General features: G+C 41.7%; 1 protein-coding gene across 1 annotated transcript; it reads left to right on the plus strand.

The window, feature by feature from the left end:
- Positions 1–14256: 14256 nt before the first annotated feature.
- cdc42ep3 (CDC42 effector protein (Rho GTPase binding) 3) lies at positions 14257–21639 on the plus strand. Its single transcript, XM_086122789.1, has 2 exons — positions 14257–14476; positions 19911–21639. Exon 2 carries the CDS (start codon positions 20065–20067, stop codon positions 21133–21135), a length of 1071 nt encoding a protein of 356 aa, XP_085978915.1. The 5' UTR covers positions 14257–14476; positions 19911–20064; the 3' UTR covers positions 21136–21639.
- The last annotated feature ends 516 nt before the right edge of the window (positions 21640–22155 follow it).

Below are 22155 nucleotides of genomic sequence, written 5' to 3' on the forward strand. Positions count from 1 at the left end.
TGTGAAGTTCTTTTATGTAATGATGTACGCTACGTGCCATTTCCCACCAAGCACTTTGAACACAGTATTGTTCCTTTGCCCACAACCTGCATTCTGCCAGCAGAAAACAAAAACCCTTGTGAAATCCAACTGCTGAGGGGAGAAAAGAACGGGCGAGTAGCTCTGGGTATGTCCTGCAGGCAAAGATGTGGTGATAAACAGTAGTGGCCTTGTTCCCATTGGGTCAAAGTCAGCAGGCAAGTAGATAATGTCAACACTGTAATTGATCATCCCACACACATCTGTTCAATTGCTCATCCATCCATCCATCCATTTTCCGAACCGCTTGATCCTCACTAGGGTCGCGGGGGGTGCTGGAGCCTATCCCAGCCGTCTTCGGGCAGTAGGCGGGGACACCCTGAATCAGTTGCCAGCCAATCGCAGGGCACACAGAGACGAACAACCATTCACGCCCACACTCACACCTAGGGACAATTTAGAGCGTCCAATCAGCCTGCCATGCATGTTTTTGGAATGTGGGAGGAAACCGGAGCACCCGGAGAAAACCCACGCAGGCCCGGGGAGAACATGCAAACTCCACACAGGGAGGCCGGAGCTGGAATTGAACCCGGTACCTCTGCACTGTGAAGCCGACGTGCTAACCACTGGACTACCGGGCCGCCCTCAATTGCTCATATGACCCTGAAATAAATCAAAGCACCTATTTTAGCCAAAGATTTTCTTTCATGCAAAAACCCATTGCATTTAACAAAGAAAAGGAGCATCGACACAGGCATCATCGCATCTCACGCTTTGACACACATCAGTCCAAAGCCATGTTGTTTCCTGTGTATGATTTCAACACAGTGCATGATGCAGCCATTTCACTGACAGGCTAAACAACTTCAGCGTCTGTTTCATGTCTTGTTCTTTTGGTTTTGTGGCACAAAAAGGACAGAACCGGTCAAATTTAGCATTGCTAAGAGGAATAAAAAGGCAAAGTCCAGTCAATGGGCCTCCACTTGTTTGACCTAAGTGTTGCTCACCCGCAAGCACTCGGTGCTTGAAAAATTCATGAAACAAAGCCACTATGCCTGGTTGCTTTTGTTTTAGCGCGTGTTGCAATAAAACCAAAGACAAAACGGATTTGAATGTGTTACTTATGTAATTATAATAATTTACAAGCAACTGGCCAGCAACTGGCCAGCAACTGGTACGGCACACCCTGAATTGGGCAGAGGCCGTACATGTGCACAAATAACCATTCACCCACACACATCCACATCCATTTGGGAATTTAGAGTCTTCAATTAATCTAACTTGGATGCTTTGAGAATGTGGAGGAAGCCCAAATTCACAGAAAGAACCCAAGCACATGGAGAATATGTAAACTCCACACAGAGACGCTCCAGTGGAGATTAAAACCCAGAACCTCTTTGACTGTGAAGGAGATGCGTTAACCACATGTATCGCCATGGTGTCATGCATGCAAGTCATGGAATAGCAATGGAATTGATCAAAATGGCACGATAACTGGGCAGATGCAAAGTACAGATTACATTTAAATAGTTAAATGATTAAAAGTCCAATAGTACAGTCTGCCAAGAAGATTAGCAGGCTACCAACCCAAACATTACAAACGGGGACAAACAAAAACCTGCTTTGGGTGGATTGAACACAGTGGTACTGAATAACTTTAATAGTAATTACCGAACAACAGGGACAAAGAGAGAAGGGACCTTTAAAAATGTTTGAGGGTTGATGAGGGAATGAGGAGAAAGTGAACTGCAGAATCAAGTGGAGGCTGGTTGCTGAAGCAGACTCAGAATACTGTAGAGTGGAAAGGTGTCAGAAATGAAGAGTTAATATTCTGGGGAATTGTAGGAAAGTGTGCAAATGATGCATATGCACGAAGTACAGTTGGGTAAAGATTTTTATCCTTTGTCTTATCAACCACTTAAATCGCCATTTGGACACAAACACATTCTTTTTCTTGTATTTGTTACTCATCCATAAATTTCCTTGTATAAACCAGTTTTGTCCAATGTGCAATTCAGTTAAAGGAGAGAACACAGGCTGCAACTAATTGTTTTTTGTATTTTAGTGAATTCTTAAGGGGCGGCCCGGGAGTCCAGTGGTTAGCACGTCGACTTCACAGTGCAGAGGTACCGGGTTCAATTCCAGCTCCGGCCTCCCTGTGTGGAGTTTGCATGTTCTCCCCGGGCCTGCGTGGGTTTTCTCCGGGTACTCCGGTTTCCTCCCACATTCCAAAAACATGCATGGCAGGCTGATTGATCACTCTAAATTGTCCCGAGGTGTGAGTGAGGGTGTGCATGGTTGTTCGTCTCTGTGTGCCCTGCGATTGGCTGGCTACCAATTCGGGGTGTCCCCCGCCTACTGCCCGAAGACAGCTGGGATAGGCTCCAGCACCCCCGCGACCCTAGTGGGGATGAAGCGGTTCGAAAGATGAATGAATGAATGAATTATATGATGCTGCAGATGAAGACTGTGGACTGGTGGAGCCTGACACCCACCAATATGTAACTCCACCAACAGGGGGCACTCAAATAATACATTTGGAACATTCCCTGCTGGTACCCTGCTCAGAAAAAGTATTCATACCTGTCGAACTCTTTCACGTTTTCTGACCACACAGTCACACACTTGAGTATATTTTTTGAGATTTTATGTGACAGACCAACATAAAGTGGCATATAATTGTGAAATGCAATAAACATTCTAAATGTTTTTCAGAATTTCAAGGGAATATACATCTGAAAAGTGTGGTGTGTATAATGTGCATTTGTGCACAGCCTCCTCCCTGGACTGTAATACCCTTCAGTGCAATCCAGTGCAATCAATCGCCTTCGGACGCCACTGAGTGAGTAAAGTCTACTTATGTGTAATTTACTCTTGGTATGAATACACCACACTGCGGCTCTCGAGGATCAGATAGTGGACATGCCTGGCTAAGCCTTATTATCAATGATGCTTCATCTAGCTATCACTATTATTTGTTTGATCTATTATCAATTCTACTGAAAAATACATATTTTTAAATCGCCTTATTGATAATTGTAACACATATTGGCTGTATAAATATATATTTCTCATTTGTGTACATATGAGTTGGCTGACAATTTTATTTATGTTTTGCAGTTTTGGATTATTTATTCATTGGACCAAAAATGAGTTCCAATATTCCTATTTTTACAAATACATATTGTCATCGATATAAATATTATTTAAAGGCAGTGATCTCCTAGCGTGGAGTCCAACCATTTAACATTATACACCTATAGTTAAAGATCCTCAGTACGAGTTAGAACTTTACCAGCTATGGTTCAAAATGTTTCCTTTTAAAATGTCAAAAGCTTTATTAAATTAATTAATCATCTATTTGAAGAAAAAATAATCTAAAAGTAAAAAAGTAACTTATTACTCAACATAATTGTAATAATGTAAAGAAAAATATTACTTTCAAATGGAAGTAACTAGGAATATGACATATTTTACATTTTGGAAGTAACTTGCCCAACACTGTCTACAAAGTAATAAACTAACTAAGCACCAAAAGGTGATCAAAACAAACCTTGACATAATTTTTTTAAAAAGTCATGCTGACAAAAACAACACGCAACAATGCATATTTGTAAAAGCTACAATTTTTCCTGTTGTTCCATCTTTGGCTCTTTGCATGTGGTTGCTGAGTGAAAGCCAGCACGGTGCCTAGAATAGCAGAGGTTGGGGAGGGACAGCAGACTTGCATTTGGCCTGCTGAGAGCAACGCTGTAGAGTATCTTTCAACTGTCCGTTGGCCTGTGGAGTGGTGGCTGCTTTTTCATATGCATGCCGGTGGTCAGCGTCATGCCTACACACGCTCAGCTATTTCTGTCTTCTTTCATTTTCTCTCACTCCCTTTGTTTTACACACACAGAGCCACCTATACCATATGATAAAATATTAATTTAAAAGAGGCATATGGGTGGAGGAAATGTTTTATTCTCTTTCTTGCACCATTGCAGTTTAAAATTAATATTTGTCAAACTTGTGGATCAAGTAATTTCATCAAGGCATAAAAGATGAGTAACGTTATAGCTATTCTCGGACGAAATATAAGATACATGCAAGGCTTCAGTCATCAGAGAAAAATGGACTTTTAAGGATAACACCGACATTCCTGTGGTTTTACTGTTGCTTATCACAAGATTAAGACTGATTAAGACTAAAGCCATAATGAGTGTTTAGTCGCACAAAAATATAAAGCATTCCACAAGTTTAAGATTTCAACGTGTCAGCAAACTGCCCCTGCTGGAAACATGAATTCAAAACAATTTAATAAGGGGCATAGAAATTCCTCAGCTGTACAAAGTGAAATTACAAAGCGCAGGCCTAATTAAATCCTTCTTTTCTTAATAAATCTGCAATGTTCATCCAAAAAGGCCATATTAGCTAAAATGTTGCTGAAACGTAAAACATTTAGTGTTTAAAAAAATGGATGAATTTAAACCTAAACTTTGTCCTTATCTCTCACTCACATGACTTCCCTCCACTCACCGTCCTCTTTATTTTTCACAGCCGCCGGACACATGCACACAACTGTACATTGATACAAGGTCCACTTCTCATAATTAAGTGACCAAAACATGTGGCTCCTCTTCGAAATGTAAAAAATGTACTGACATTCATCATCCTCTCTGGTGTCATGTCCTTCCGTGATACTTGATCCAGTAACAGTAGCTGAAGGCTCTGATTGACAGACAGTCGTGGCTCCAAAAAAAGAAGGATAAGACGGATGTGTCTACCCAGATGATTTAACCCTCTGAAGGACAACGAATGGAATCACCCCAACTTCGTCACCCATGACAACCCCCCCCCCCCCACCCACACACATCTTTTTGATCTGCTCTCTGAGGGAATTAAAATAACCAGAGCAGAGTGTACACCTGTACAAACATTTATTGTCAATCAATGCGTTATTTGTTTACATTTGAATGCAACCTTTGACTATATTATGAGAAAACCAAATTAAAAAGGTGAATCAATTTGTTTTAAAAAAATATTGCCGCCAAACTTTGTTGTGCAGATAGTGGCATGGCTCTGACACTGCGATGAACAATAATTTCTTTTTTCAATTTCAAATTGTACAGTTAAGCAGTTGCCAAGATTAACACAGGCAACAGCAGCTGGATCTCTCATATGTGTTTAATAAATTGAGCTTTAAAAGATAATCTCACCATATGCTGCGTGGTCTCAGCTGGAAATCAAATTGCACATGATTCGATTTAAGGCACATGAAAGGCAGCCAACTTAGATTAACTCTGATTTAAATACCCCTCGAGTCCACAAGGACTAAGGACTACCTCATTATTATTATTATCATCATCAGTTTAGTACTAATTCCAGTGTATTCCATGTGGCTATTATGGACAACCTACTTAAATTGCATGCATAAAAATAGTTGCCTGTCCATCCATCACGTGTGAAATTCCATCCATCCACCTATTTTGTGATCCGCTTATCTTCATATGGGTCGTGGGGCGTGCTGGAGCCTATACGTGTGAAATTAAGCAGCTAAATACATATTTTGCTAGCTACTGGTACCCAACTATTTATGAAAAGATGTCTATGAGCATTCTGAAGTCAGAAGTTTGCTGAATTTTGAATTTTCCCACCTATGACTTGGCTGTGTGAAGATCCATCATCTTACAGTTTCGGACCACTGTATTACATGGACGCACTATCGCGTCAAAACCAAAAAGTGTGTAAAGTAGGGTTAGCTCAGATTAGCACTAGTAGCGTGCATGGGTTTTCTCCGGGCATTCCGGTTTCCTCCACACATTCCAAAAACATGCATAGCAGGTTAATGGAACACTCTGTGTATTGCATACTGCCTGCCACCTACTTTATAGGAAGCATAACACATTTATATATGTATATACTGTGTATATATATATATATATATATATATATATATATATATAGAGAGAGAGAGAGAGAGAGCGAGAGAGAGAGAGAGAGAGAGAGAGCGAGAGAGAGAGAGAGAGAGAGAGAGAGTCAATCGAAAGCAACCTTGCTTGTATTCAGCTTCGCCAACTAACACACGAGACAGGCGGTGCATGTTTCTGTAAGTCACCAGCAAAACGAGCGTCTGTCAGTGACAGATGGAGAAATCTGTCAGTACTTGATCCAGTTAGTGACAATCACACTGATGGATGAAAACCTCCGTCAGTGCTTAGTGTAGCATTCTTTTTTAAAGTTTCCCATCGTTGGTCAATCATCAGAAAAACAGGTATCAAATCAGTGATCAACTGACGGACCTTTCGTCAGGAATGCTCACCTCTGGTCATCACTCAAATGATTAGGATCGTTATCAGGATTTTACAAAGCTTGCTGTTGAGCTGATCAGCTGTATTAGGAGAGGGACATGTCTAAAACAAACAAGACTGTGGCTTTCTTGGATCAGAGTTGCCAGCCCCAACTCAGGCAGTACGAAAAAGCAGCATCTCAATTTTCTCAGGGTTAAACAGCAAAAAGTTACAGTTACTGTTGGCTGTTGTTGAGTTTGCATGAATATTGTATTAAAACATTGCGTTGGATTGATTCTTTTTGAGACAAATTATTCTGGAGAATTCTTCCATTTGGTCCACATGATAGCTTGTTTGTATTTCAACTAACTGCCCCATGCCTAAGATAAGCAGCAAAACAGGAAATGATCATTAAGAAGATTATGGGTAAATTGAAAGCAATGTGGTCTGGGTTGTGATTATTTCCCATGCAAATATGCATGTAATTGCCGTGCAAGGTTACTCTTCAGTCTTATACTTTATTTCTTGCACACAAGGATTAGTATGCTCCTTCTTCACGTCATAGGTTTTGTGGTAGTTGAAACAGTTTGATAATTACATCCAAACTTCGATTATTAACATCTCTCTCACGCAAGAGGAACATTACATAACGTCTGATGTGTACATTCTACAAATTCCTTCATGGTAGATTATGTTCCAAGAGTGTGAGATACTTCAGGAAGCAAGAACAGGTGTTGCAAGGGGAAGAAGAATTTCACTCTGCTAAACTTATCACTGTGTCATCTTGAAAAGAAGAGGAAAACTACAGAACTATTGGTAATTTTCTAAAGCACAGGTATCAAACTCATGGCCCGGGGGCCAGATCTGGCCTGCCACATCATTTTATGTGGCCGTGAAAGCAAATCATGTGTGTCAACTTCCATGATCCTTGCTAAAATCTGTACAGAAATGTCAAATTGGCATGTGTAATAAATAACATTGAGATTTTGCAATAAATTTGTTACCCTGTTTACACTCACTTGAACAATCGAACCAGCTATTATAGTTGACTGATTTCAAAACTAATAGTCCATCAATTGTTTTGTGTACAAGTAATAATACAATGAAATGTTTAAACATTTATTTGGTTTCACTGTCATAATGGCCCTCCGAGGGAAGACATAACTCCAAAGTGCCCCATGACAAAAATGGGTTTGACACCCCTGGTCTAAAGGTTTTATTTTTGAAACGCATCTTTTAAAAGCAATGTATTAAAAAACATTTAGAGTTGCATATACAGAATAGAACAGCAAAATTAATGATAACAAGCTGAAAGTTGATGTGAAAAACCTTTTTTAAAAAGGTTGTGCGAGGCTCAAAATTACTTTTTTTTCAGGAGCTATTTTGCTAATCAGTGACTGAATTTGAGGAGCAAATGACTCATTTTAGTTGCACTTTTTGGACAAACATGTTTTTCACAGACCAGCAACGATTTGCAAATAAAGACACATGCGTAAAATAATAGACTCAAAAATTGTACATTTGTATTGTCATAGCAAAGTGAAGTGACATCATCTGGTTCCGACTCCTTAGCCAATCACAGACAGCAATCACAGTCTTTGCAGGGATCCTATTGAAATCAGGTGCACTCACTCTCACACATAAATAGGCAATGCAGTCCTCTCAATGAAACCCTCGCAAACAAACACACGAAACAGGCGGGTCATGTTTCTGTCAGTCGTCAGGAAAATGAGCATCCATCTGACATGGACTGATGGACCTTCCGTCAGTACTGACGGCATGCCCACCTCTGCAAACTATGATTCGAAACTGCTCATTTTGAGCCTTGTTGTGTGCTTCCAGATGGCCGGGGTGAGGTTTGATGGATTTCTACTGTAGTCAGCCCACTGTGATAAAGGCGAGCTGGGCGGTCTGTTAATTCTCATGGACAAAATAGCACTTTGGCTGTGGATGGAGCAGGATGTAGGTTGTGGAAAATGGCCACAAGCACATGTTGATCGCTGCACAGCAGCCAGAGGCACATGGAGCAAAATTCTAGTGGGAAATTTATCAAGTTATTTGTAACTTGAGTCTCATTTTGCTTTCTAAGGATGCATGACAGAGATTGACAGTCTCAATGTGGTTGCGCAGCATATTTGTAGACAAGTGAGATTGTTTTTTTTCCTGGCAGGATTCGGTGTACTCTTACATTATCATCAGACTGTGATGTGTCATGCATTCCAAGAGTTAATCTGTGTTATTAAGATTGTGTTGTTGTATAGTTCTCAATCAACCAAGTACAAACAACAAAGGACATAGATTAATTCTTTTTGGAGATGGAAACAAACAGTACTTGCATTTTATTCATTAATTGTTTTCAGTCCTCTTTGAACATGCTTCTGGGGAAAAAAAACCTTAGGGTGCACTACCTCAAGGCAATATGTACATTGCTCAAGCAGGCTTGATAGCAAATGTCCTGATTGTTTGATTAATCTAGTGCGAGCTATCGCTTTTCCAGATACAACTTTGGAGATGGAAAATAGCTGACGGATATTGCTGATAAAACACTGAATAAAAAACAGGAACACATACAAGTGGCGGAGAGATTACACATTGCTGCCTCAAAAAAAATAAGGATCCAAGTTTAAATAATATTATTTTGGGCCTTTTTCTGTGGAGTTTGAATCTTCTCTTAAAGCGGGTGGACTAATCCCACAGTCCAAAAACGTGTGTGTGATAAGGCCAAAAAAAGCGATGGAATGTTATTGCACCAGTCTACCAAATCTTTATATTCTTCCTGTTACACATCTTGGCTATAATTCACAATGTATGTGGTAGGGCTGAATGACATAAAAAAAGAGGTGATGAATATCCCGATCGAACAAAAATATTACTAATTCTGAATTGGTGAAGTAAAAAACTCGAGGGACTCAATGACAAAAAGTACCTGAAGTCCCTTTGCTCTGCTATGTTTGCTCATCTTATGCCCGGTTGTTAGCAAGTGTGGGATGGGTCTTTTTCTTATTTTCCAAGGGTGGATATTTCCACATTGTTACAGCGCAAGGCTGCGGAGGTGTGCAGGTGACGGCTATAAGTGTGTAAATGTGAGTGCAAATAATTGACACCTCATCAATCATGGTCATCCATCCATTTTCCGATCCACTTTATCCTCACAAGGGTTGCAGGGGGTGCTGGGGCCTATCTCAGCCGTCTTCGGGCAGTAGGCGGGGTGCACCCGGAACTGGTTGCCAGCCAATCACAGGGCACACAGAGATGAACAACCATCCGCGCTCACACTCACGCCTAGGGACAATTTGGAGTGTTCAATCAGCCTGCCATGCATGTTTTTGGAATGTGGGAGGAAACCAGAGTACCCGGAGGAAACCCACGCAGGCCCGGGGAGAACATGTAAACTCCACACAGGGAGGCCGGAGCTGGAATTGCACCCGGTACCTCTGCACTGTGAGGTCGACGCGCTAACCACTGGATCACCGGGCCTTTCTTATTCTTATTCTTATTATAAGCAGTATTAGTTCGATAAGTTTGTTGAATTCATCAAAAGTGTGGAATATGACTGAATATCTCGAATTAAATTCTGTTTTAAAGTGTTCCATCTTCCTGAGCCAATCTGGCTGGGAAATAATTATCATGATTTTAAATGTTCTGGCTGTTGAACTCCACCTTTTCACCATTGGCCAGGTTCCATAACACCCAAGTGAAGGCGCTAACTTTGGTGTGTGTGGTGTACTGCAAATGGCTCCCCCCCCCCCCCCCCGCCCCCCCCCACACACACACAGGCACACACACACACACACTCGTATACATTTAGGGATACAGTATAGCCACAGAGCAACACCACTGCTTGACTTCCCACAAGGCCATTTCCTCCAGACAGCAGCTCATCCGTTAAATGCTCTGTAGTATACCCTCAGTGTCAGAATTCTCGAAGGATATTAATGTTTTTAATTTAAAAAAAATAATCATTTTAAAAAGAGAACGTGCTAATCAGAAAGTAAATGTTTGAGCCATTTACTTTCTGATTAGCAGACAAGACTCTGAGCATGTGATGCCAACTTTTACATTGGCCTACACGGAGCAGTATGAGGAATTGTGTTATTATTGGATGTTTTTTGTTGTTGTTTTTTGTTTTTGTTTTGTTTTTTTAGTCGTTCCGTTTGGAAGACAACCTTTCCAAATGGCCTTCACCGGAACATTCTTATGAGATTATACTATACGATTGTCCACACTTGGCCCATAGGTGCACCAGTAATGGTTGCAATTAATAAAGCACCAATACTCTGTAATATCTGCCTGTCCATCTGTCAGTGCTTCATATGAAAAATAACTTTCAAAATATCTGACATTGGAAAACCAACAAGAGCATTCTCCCCCCAACGTGAGAAAACACCTCATCCGCATGGCTTCCCTCAGACAGGAAGTGATACTGATGAAACTTGCACCGTAAAGGGTGTGAACAAGTATGGTAGCAACTGGAGGAGGAAGGGTGTTGTCGGCTTATGTGTCAAGTGAGTCAGTGATTAAAAATAAATCTGTAAGCATTTCATCAACCACACAATACCTTTTCATGTCACCTCAATTACTGTAAGAAAGATAAAAAAGATGTTTACAATATTCATACTTCAGTTGATGTATTAGACCTGAGTCACTTTGTTGTGTGGCTGTGACTTCAGAAGAACAATTTAGACAGAGAGTAGGGAGCTTTATTGTTGAATTTTCTTGAACTAGAGGCAAATATGAGTCAAAAAGCTGCCTTCCAAAAACACACAAACAAGTTGTTGCTAGCATGCATGCTACTTGCTAAGAATGTAAACATGCAGTGTACTTGCCACTAAGTGTCCTCAGTTAATAGAGTTTGGACTCACTCATTAGCAATCATCAATACCGTATTTTTCGGATTATACGTCGCTCCGGATTATAAATCGCACCAGCCAAAAAAATGCATAATTAAGAAGGAAACAAACATATAAGTCGCACTGGAGTATAAGTCGCATTTTTGGGGGAAATTTATTTGATAAAATCCAACACCAAAAACATGTCATCTTGAAAGGCAATTTAAAATAAATTTTAAAAAAACTAGAGGACAACAGGCTGAATAAGTGTACGATATGCTAACATTACATGATGCTTAAACAACGAACTGTGAATGTGCCTGGTATGTTCACGTAACATATTAAGAGTTATTTAGACAATTATAGCACAAAGAACATGCTAACAAATTTACCAAACCATCAGCGTCACTCCAAATCACGAAATCCAATGAAATGGATTGCTCCGTGTCACTTTTAAACAACTCCGGAGGTAGAAGATGCAGCACTTCCTCTTCTACGTCGCTTACATCAGAGTCATCGTCAGTTGTTTTTCTCAGTTACCACCAACGTGGAAAGTATCAACAGAGGCTGAGAGCACCCTCTTGCGGTTTAATGGGAAAATAACATGTGATGTGTACAATGTGTTAACCATTTCACACAAAGTCGCTCCAGGGTATAAGTCGCACCCCCGGCCAAACTATGAAAAGAAAAGTGATTTATACTCCGGAAAATACGGTAATTATAATCTGAAGTGGTTAATGTTTATAAATCTGTATGGTTTTATGGAATATACAATTAAGCCGAAAATATTCATACCCTTCCTAACTGATAATGTTGTGGTTTACATGTCTGACTTCAGTATATGCATGCAGCATGGGTTCAATTCTGTGAAAATGAGTTTGTATGGCTGTCTGTCTACACTGTTCTACTTGAAGTTACCAGAATCTTTGAGAATGCTGTAAAATATTGATTCCTCAAACTAGTTTTTGGCGTGCAAAACATTTTTTGTATATATAGTTATATTTCTCAACAGCATATGTTAGTTATGGCTTTCTTGTGCCATTTTCTGCAACAATAACAAAACAATCAACGTTTTGACTAAGAATTTGACAAGGGTATTGATTATGTCTTGGAAACTCACAATACAACACCAATTACAATATCAAGTGGCGATAACAAAATAGTATCACCACGTCCATCCATCCGGTTTCCAATCTGCTTATCCTCACAAGGGTCGCGGGGGGTGCTGGAGCTTATCCCAGCTGTCTTCGGGCAGTAGGCGGGGTACACCCTGAACCGGTTGCCAGCCAATCGCAGGGCACGGTATCGCCACAATTTAATGAATATGATGGTGAATGACACCACAAAGTCTTGAATTACATTTTTGCTCTTAATATCTATGGACTGTCCGGTTTTTGTTATAAACTCCAAATAGGGTACCGGTAATCACACAAATACAGAGAGAAAGAGCAAGTCGAGGACTTTGATCTTTTAATGAAATAAATTCTCATTTTTTGGGGGCAAAAGTAAGAATCGCTTTCATGCAATTGCACGACTTTTCTACTGTTCTATACTATTTGTGGATAAAGAAATCCTTGAGTTACAGAATGTTCCCAGTCCGTCAAATACATTATTTCATTTGGAAGCATAAGACCTCAATTTTGACATTTCTTGCTATCTGTCTTGAGGAACAAATGCGAAACATGTGGAAAGAGAGTGACCGAGTGTTAACTCATTCACTCCCAAAGACGTTTTTAAACGTCTTTTCAGCCTTGGTCCAGAATTGGCTGGTACCGAATGAGTTAATAGTTTTGATATTACTGTATAAAGGTTTGAATGAGAAGACATTGTTGGGTGTTCCACTGACAGATCATGTGCTGTCCATGCGTACGTAGTATGATGACATCATTGCGGGAAGGCATTACAACTCCACTCTAAAGGGCTTCATTCACAACTGGTATCTGTCATAAGGCCCGCACAATTATTTTGTAATTCACGATAGACTTTGTAAAACATCTTATAGAAGAGCAGGGAGGAAAAGAATGATCAAATCTATCTCTAAGGAGGTGAGGGAGTGTGTTTGCGGGAGGATGTACCGCATCATGTGTAAGACGGTGAAGCAATATTATTTTAGTACCATTACTGCTTGTGAGTACATTTTAATCATACGTTTTTCAGATATGTATGCATCACTGGCCAACATATTAGGCACACTTAGGCAGTTAAAAAAAAGCAAAATTCCGCATTTAGAATGTTAAAAAAAACAAGCTCCGTTTTAACTGACACTATCAGATGTATTTTGTTTTCTTTTTACTTTATTATCGTGTCGATGTCCTTTGATATTTATCATCGAGCCGCCTTAGCTGCTGCACACCACTTTACATACCCCAAAAATGTCCCATTGCTGTACTCAACACTGGAGCTTGTGAGATCGTCTGTGAGCTACACTGGTTGCCATGGTGATAAGATTTTAGTCTCATGCTGCGCAAACATAAAAAATGTCACATCATTAAATTCAAGAGGTCATTTGCTTTCAATGCATGTGGCTGAAAAGCAACGTTGGTATCTTATTTGGCTGAAGTGCTGTCCTATGACCTACATGTCCTCTGCAGATACTGCATTGCTGCAGTGTTCTGCGGCAATTAGTCTACTCACACTGTCGCACCAGGCTGCTGCAACTTAAGACTTCTCTGTGCAGCATATTCAGCAAAATACAGTATTCTAACAGGAAATGGGAGGTGGTGTTTTTGGAAAGAATGCATGTGACAGACAGATAAGGATAAAGACACGAAGTAATAGTCCGGTCCAGTCAAATGTCTGCAGGCTGTCCACTGAATTTACAGAATAGCTCTTATCAGATGTGAGCTTTTAGACAGTCAGAGACAATGTGAGGGCGAGTGAGCACACAGACACATCCTCTCCCTCATGTCATGTAGCCAGACATCCACATGCTCTTGGTTGCAGGGCTCAGGCTTGCGATTATTAGTTACACCATTTCACAGGGAAGAATAAAGCAAAACAATCTGAGGACTGAATAGGAGAGATGGTAAGCATGCACAGGTGTTGCAGGAAAGTGAAAGAGAGAGAAGCAGAGGGGGAGGGAGGAAGGGAGAGGGAGCGTAATGACAAGAGGGTGAGAGGAAGAGGAGGGAGGAAGGGGGTGAGGGAGGTATAGGAGGAGACTTAACTTACGGTACTTCACAGAGGAACAGGAGCCTCAGAGCAATTCAAAAACAGCTGTCAGGCAGACATCCCAGTCGACAGAAGTGCAGCCCCAAGGCAGAGATCTGAGGCAAGGCATCCGACATAAGAGAAGCCACTGAACACACAGAAGAGCAATGAGAGTGCTCTACCTGGGGAGGATCGAGCTTTACTGAGAAGGTAAGTGGGCACAAGAGTGTTTATTTTTCATCTATCTTTGAATTGCCGAATGGCATAATGTAGTTGTAGTGTGAAGGTTTCCATCTTGATGCCCAGGTTAGTATTGGGGGACATTTTCAGAAAATCTCTCAAGCAGATAGCTGACTTAAACTGACACGTGTGAATACATGCAAGCCGTCCGTGTAAAGCAGATTCTTGAGGTCAGACACTTGACTACTAAGAGCAAGTTGATTATGATCCCTCAAGCGTAGTCCAGCTTCACGATTACAGTAACACAGGTTCATCTTTTATGAAAAGAAAATATGGATTTGTCTTTATCCCTCTGTAGATTTTGGATTTTCAACAGGCAATTTGAAAGAAAGCGTGTGTGTGAATTTGTTTCATGTGCTTTGATTTGGGTTTCCGACTCATCACACACGAAGGCTAATGCTGACAAGATGCAGATGGTAAAGGGGGAGAGGAGAATGAACAAATGCTCAACCCTGCTATTCATTTTGCCACCACAGCCCCTCAAAAGTAAGGCCTTTGCCTTTAATTGAGCCTTTTTTAAAGAAACAAACGGTTGCGACTATTTTATGGCTATCATTTTCACTTGAAGTATAAGGAGCGCTTTCAACTTTTCAAAGACATGAAAGCCAAGCCAGTAGTTTAAAGTGGTCTTTTCTACTGGAGTACAATAATTAAGCATAAAACAAGACCTATTTCAAACAAGACAAATACCGTAGCAGCACATTAATCCTATCTTCAGGAGGAGCATTTACTAAGTGCAGAACTTCTATTTTGGACAAATAGGGAAGTCACATGCAGGTCACATTTTGAACAGCTGCTCCTCTTATTCGATGTGGTGCCACCACAAATATGCAATGTTGTCATAGGGTGACACCACTAATAATATAGTGACCCACTTGTATTGCACGTGACTTGCCCCCAAATGCCCACGCAAATCACGAGCCACACGTTGAATGCCAGATGCCAAAATCTTTCAACACCTTCCTCCTTTATTCTGCCCCCACATTAATGACTAAGTCCCCGAGCAGGGACTGATGAAGCAAAGCTCAGTATTTAAAGAGGCTGAAAGGGCTCCAGATCACTCCATGCCCACCCAGCGAGCTGTTGATGACCCAATGACACTCTGGTTTATCATGTTAGATGAATTCTCAGGAATGTATATTTAGGAAGGGGTGCCATTACATTCCAACTTCCTCAGAGGTATAAATGAAAACCCTGACCGCATTCTGTTGTGTTGGCACTGCTTGACTCTTGAGTGGTCAACACGTGCAACACTAACCTTGTTTGAACAAGTACCAAAAGCAGGGTGTAAATTTGGGTCTGGCTTTGTGCCAATTCGGAGTGCTCCAAAAACAGCAGATTAATTTGAACTGCAAACGTGACCCTGTTTTGTGAACCATGAACTAACTGTTGCAGTCACGTCAATTGTTGTTCACACCGAACGTGCTTGACGAGCATTGCTCTAATTCTCAACATTCTCTGATATGTGAATCATCTCCAGTGAGCTCAGTTTCATTTCACCACACCTCATGCAGGTGTGCTGTGTGTTGGCAGCGGTAGCCGAAAGCAGCGTGATTGTTTTTTCCCAGTAATTTGCATGTGGCTTCTGGAATTCCTCTCATGTTTGCCATATAAGCCAAAATTACCTACCACCAGGATGCCTGATGTGAAGGTCATAGCCTCAGGCTTTCACCACACCAGCTGGCTTCTTACAGACCACAAATGTTGACCTTGGCTCGGCTTATAAGAGATGCCCTCCATGTGAGACTACCTTGTTAAATCTATACAGGCCAGAGTATTTTGCCATTTCATCTGGTTGATCAATAATGGCTAGTTATTGGCACACCAGGCCATACCACAACTAAAACAGGGAGTGAATATGAAGTTGGGTTTCCCATTTTAAGTACATCTTCCCTTCTTCCAGAAAGACAGAACTTGTGTTCAACAATTATGAGGTCATAAGTCACTTCTGTTGGAATAGAAGGCCTGGTTCTACTTACTGCTCAAGTTCATCTCACAGGTGTTTGTTGGGGTTGAGGTCAGGGTTCTTTACAGCCGTAACTAAGTTTTATAGCTAACTGTGACTTTTTTTCATGCTAGAGGCCTTAAAACATGCTCGAAGCATGTAACCAGAGTTAGACCACAGAAAGCTGTTTTTTGATTGGAGCAAATGTTTAACCTCCTGGGCCTGAACTGTACTTGAACTGTCAGGGTTAGAAAGGATTGAGGAGCAGTTCAAATCCTTGTAGATAAAAACTAAAATTGTAGGGCACAAAAAAATGAATGCAGGCTATATCAAGAGGAAATGTCTCATTTATTGTTGACTTGCTTTTTCTTCCTGCTTATCATTGGCAATGAATACTACCTAGAGTTTGATTTTTTTTTTTTTGTAGTCAGCTATAACGTGTGAAATTTTAATTGAAGTCGGTTAATTAATGACGTCAATATTTTGTCACAGCGTAGCTGAAACTTATCATCAAGGATGTTTTGGTTAATGTAATTAGTGGTTATGCCCCCTATGTTGAATTTGAACAAGAAGAGAAAAGATAAAATCCAGAACACATGCAGAGAGAGTCTCATGATAGGTACAGATTTTAATGATGATAAGAGCACATTCACCTCACAGTTCAGAGGTTGTGGGTTCAAATCCCAACTCTGGCCTTCCTGTGTGGGGTTTTCATCTTCTAACTGCGCATGTGTGGGTTTTCTCCAGGTACTCTGGTTTCCTCCCCAATCCCAGAAGCATGCATGGTAGGCCCATTGAAGATTGTCCGTAGGTGTGAATGTCAGTGTGAGTGGTTGTTTCTTTATATGCGCCATGTGAGTGGCTGGCTACCAGCTCAGGGTGTACCAAGACTCACGCCAAAAGTCAGCTGGGGTACACTCCAGCACACAAGCGTGCCAAGTGAGCATAAGTTGGACGAAGAATGGATGGATAGATGAATGTTGGTGACAGACTTTGCCAAAAAGATGGAAATGGCCAGAGCCAGTACTTTCTTACCCAAAAGGTAGAATTGAATTTTCAGATTAAGGTAATTGCTGGTGTAATTATTTTAGTAACACGGATAGGCTGTCCATCCATCCATTTTCTGATCCGCTTATCCTCATGAGGGCCGCGGGCGTGCTGGAGCCAGCTGTCTTTGGGCAGTAGGCGGGGTAGACCCACTACTGGTTGCCAGCCAATCGCAGGGCAGACAGAGACAGACAAATACAATCACAGCAATCGACACTTAAGAGTGTTCCATTAACCTGCCATGCATGGTTTTGGAATGTCGGAGGAAACCGGAGCACCCGGAGAAAACTCACACAGACACGGGGAGAAGATGCAAAATCTGCACAAGAAGGCTGGAGCCGGAATTGAACCCTGCACCTCTACAGTGAGAGGCTAATCAGGTGTCCACTCTCCCGCCTGGAGAGTGGACACTCACGTGAGACTCACGTGAAACCTAAAATAAATCTCCTGTTTGTTGTTCTTGGTCGAGAAGGGACAAAATTTAGACAGATTTAGCCCAATGATCTTCATCTGTGCAACAGAACAAGCCTGAAGCCACAGCAAAGAATGCACAAAGCGGGAGGGCAGGAACAGTGCGAGAATGAGAATAAAAACCTTAATGGAAAGTCTGTGGTACACAAGTTCGGCATCATTCGAACATGATCATTAAACACTGTGTCTTTTCTTGTCCCTCCATCTTCTCTGTTTGCATAATTATTGGCAAACAAATATGCTCGCTCTACCCCTCACACATGGCATGCATTCAAAATTGCTATCGGTCACAAGCGCAGTCAGGCATGTCACACGAGCACTCCAATACCGTTGAGCACAGTGTTGTTGTTCACCACACAGTGTTTGTCAAAACTGTATCTACAGTGTAGCCCTTGCAAGGTAAAGCTTGAGTCCAAATTCTCACCTTGTGCAGAACATTATAGCCACACTTTCAAAAGCACTTCTAGGAAACACTGGATTCCATGTTAAAATTGCTGTCAGAGCAGCAGTTTCAAGTCCCAGCGAGTGCCGGTCTCTCTGGCTCCGCACTAATGTGCATGCTGAATAAACATAGCCTGCCAAAAGTGTCTTTGATAAGGTTGATGCAGTATGTCTGTGGCGTGCAATGGAGCAGGAATGTGGAATGTCTTTTTTTTCCATCCCCTTGTCATTTCTTTTTGTTAAACTAGATCTGACTGTTTTCAGTGATGTACTTACTGTCAGATGGCCACTGCAGACAGACCTCATCAGTAAATGCCTATAAATGGGCAAGCTCTCTCTCTTGCCACTCATCGCACGCACGCACACATGCACTCAAAGAGAGCGAGAGACAGAGACAATCTACCTCTGTTGCCGCTCCAGTGTTTTGTCTTAACAATGTCTCACTATATCAGCCAAACCCAACGTCCCCTCAGCCTTTTTACAGAGTTCATTCCACACTAAGCTTGTGGTGACGTTCAATGGTTAGTCAGTCATGGAAACAACTCACAGAGGGCAGAAAGCAATCAGTAACTTCATCAAATTGAGTACCCCTTAATAATGATGGCTCCTTCTGATGAGGTTTGCGCCTTTTCATCTAAAGTCAATCTTGTGCTTATCAAAGCCAAATCACTTCTCTTCCCAAATCTGCATCACCTTCTTTCTTAAAATCCACTTGCCCTTATTATATGGCTCTTTCCAATCCCCCTAAAACCTTATCCATCTTGTATGTGCCTGCGCAGTCGCACTTTTCCAAAGCAGGGTGTCCTCCACGAATCCTATTATAGTTCCCCATTACTGGTGCTCTCCCAATCTGTGAGCCAGCTGTTCCACATTAGCACATCCACAGTGGTGCAGACCAAAAGAGGCTCACATGAAAAGAGATGCACCCATCCTCTGCTTTTCAGGCTTTTAATATCAGCAGATGCAAGCTGAGCAATGTAATGTTTATTCTTCCTTTTAGGATCCCAGGTATTTCTTTACCTATAAATTTGTATTGTTATTACTGTCTGGAATGCTCTATTCAGCAAAGAGACAATCCTAGTAGATCAACATCTTACTTTCTTATTTCATTCACCTGGCCTGTTGCTTCCATGCAGAGTTGATGGAGCTCATGTATAACACACAGGCCAATAAAAAGTTATGTCTCAGTAAGGGCCCACTATTTGTTCTTTGAAAGGCTAACTAGGTGGTGGTGGCAGCTAACCCTTGAACACAGAGTCAACAGGAAAAGGATATCAGACACTCACATAAAAAGAAAATTGCTGTAAAGCAGTAGGGTTTGTTTATACAACTGCTAGCTATTTAACCATTTGTCTACATTAAATATAACATTTACAGACTTTAGAACACCATGTATTGGTAGCAACAAGTCTTATAAGAGACTTGAAATTGTTGTAGTTGAGTTCATGTCTGACAAAAAAAAATAATGCTGACTTTCTCTGTGCTTCTCTTTGATTTCAGACAACAGTGCTCATTGGAGTCCTATCGCTGCGGTTGTTGGAAGACTGGTGATACTCCATGGACAACATAATACTGAGAATGTAACTCAAGATTCTCCTTGGGGATCTGTAATCCAGAAGTTGTAGACCTACCACCTGAGCCTACTCCTACAGCCATGCCAGCAAAAGCGCCAATATACCTGAAACCCACCAACAGTAAGAAGGGAAAAAAATGTCGCTTGCGCGATATTTTGTCACCAGACATGATCAGTCCGCCACTAGGCGATTTTCGGCACACCATTCACATCGGCAGAGGTGGACAGAGGGATGCCTTTGGAGACATGTCTTTCCTCCAAGGAAAATATGAGCTCTTGCCGGGCAAGGTTGATTTCCAACCTCAGTATGGAGTTCAAAGTGAGTTTCTACGAGCAAACAGTACAGGCGATGCTTCCTTTGCTGACACCCCATCTCCTGTTCTCAAGAATGCCATCTCCCTCCCAACCATTGGTGGCTGTCAGGCACTTAGCCTACCACTGATCTCCTCGACAGTATTCTCGATGCCCCCACAACCGCTAGGGGACATAATGGGGCCTTCATCCCCCGTGAAACCCGACAGTATTGAAGATGTAGAGATCCTGCAGATGGATGCTTTGTTGCACTCAATGGACAACTTCAGTAGCAAGGCCTCTCCTCCCTTCAGAGACATCCAGTCAAAGCCTGACGTCCTTTTGGATCTCCTGGAGAACATGAAAAAGCCCAACTCAAAAGCAGTTATCAAGACTAACATAGCAAACAAAAAAGAGAGCAGGATTGAGAAGCAATCCACTTATTACATCACTGGTCATAGCAACACCAGCTACAAAGCTAACGGAAGCCTTCACAGCAACACAAGCAGTGACAGCTTTGAAAGTTATGCGAGAGAGAACTACAAAGCCAAAATTTACAACGACAAAAGTAGTCTCATTGACGAGAACAACGGCTCAGGACATTTTTGCAAAACCATTAACCTGGAATTCAAGCAGGAGCTCTCAAAGTGCAATGGAGAGTGGGTGGATAGAGACAGTGGGGTGGAGGAGGGCCGGACCTGTGATTTTGACATTGAGTTTTCCAACGAGAAGAGCGCATCACAGGAGTCCCTCACCCGAATCACAGGGTCCCTGTTCTCCCTTGAACTTGATCTTGGCCCATCCATCCTGAATGATGTGCTCGACATAATGGATAAACCTGCAGTGAAAAGCAGGCCTTGAGCTGCACTAAGGCCCTTGGAGGAGAAAGGGAATGATCCAATGAACAACCTCAAGCCAGGAGGAGACAAAGGACTACTGTATGTGAGCTACGTTGGACAGAGTTGCCTATGTTTTCATTACCAAAACATACAAATATTTTGGCTTCTTTGGAGTGGTTTTTTTTTTTGGCCTTGCCGGCATGTTCATATGCATGTAGTACTGAGTTACAGCATTATGCCTTTAATCTTCATCTATCCATCCATCCATTTTCTGCACTGCTTATCCTCACCAGGGTCGTGACTCGGGAATGTGCTGGAGACCCTCCCAGATGACTTTGGGCGGGAGGCCATTTTATAACTATTCCACATGTTTTTCTTTTTCAGATTTGAGTGGCAAACACTGTTTTTGTGGTTTTAAGAAAGCACTCTTTGATTTTGTCTCCAATATCTGCCTCTTTTATGACAGAGTATTATTCATATTGTGGTTTTGAATTCTAACACAAATAAAAGAGGGGTTTTTTTCTGATTTTGCCCACGTTATTACTGCAAATGGGAAAATGCACCACAATTACAAGTCTGAAACATAGAACACAAATCAGAAGTTGAAAAACAAGAAGCACACCAGGGAAACTGGAAACATGTGGAGTTGCAAAAGAAGGAGAGATTGACAGAAGGTCAGAATGGTTTTATTTTCTGTCCTCTAACATTCCTTACATTCTGCCTCCTTGCCCTGCAGTGGGAGCACCGGTGGGTCTTCATCCGGCGCCTGCACCATTTGTTTGCATGTTCAGGGGACATGCAGAGGAGGGGTCTTTGACATTCTCGGCATTCCAGTCGCAGTGCACAAGTGTCCTAGACCAGACATAAATCAGCTGTTTCAAATAAGGGAGAGGTGGGTCAAATAAGGGAGAGGTGGGATGGGGGGGGGGGGGGGCGGTAAAGCGGGCTTGGTCTAATCAAACAATCCATCAGGCAAAATGTAGAGCCACGGAGGCAGTAAGTGACACAAATACAACCTAAAAGCAAACAGTGTTGAATGCTG

This window comes from Hippocampus guttulatus, chromosome 10, assembly GCF_054856545.1.
Source record: "Hippocampus guttulatus isolate MCC_2025c chromosome 10, RoL_Hgut_1.0, whole genome shotgun sequence".
Lineage (NCBI taxonomy): Eukaryota > Metazoa > Chordata > Actinopteri > Syngnathiformes > Syngnathidae > Hippocampus > Hippocampus guttulatus.

Bases quoted from the DNA above. Each gene is read 5' to 3' on its own strand.
- cdc42ep3 (XM_086122789.1), top strand. From the start codon at position 20,065: ATGCCAGCAAAAGCGCCAATATACCTGAAACCCACCAACAGTAAGAAG.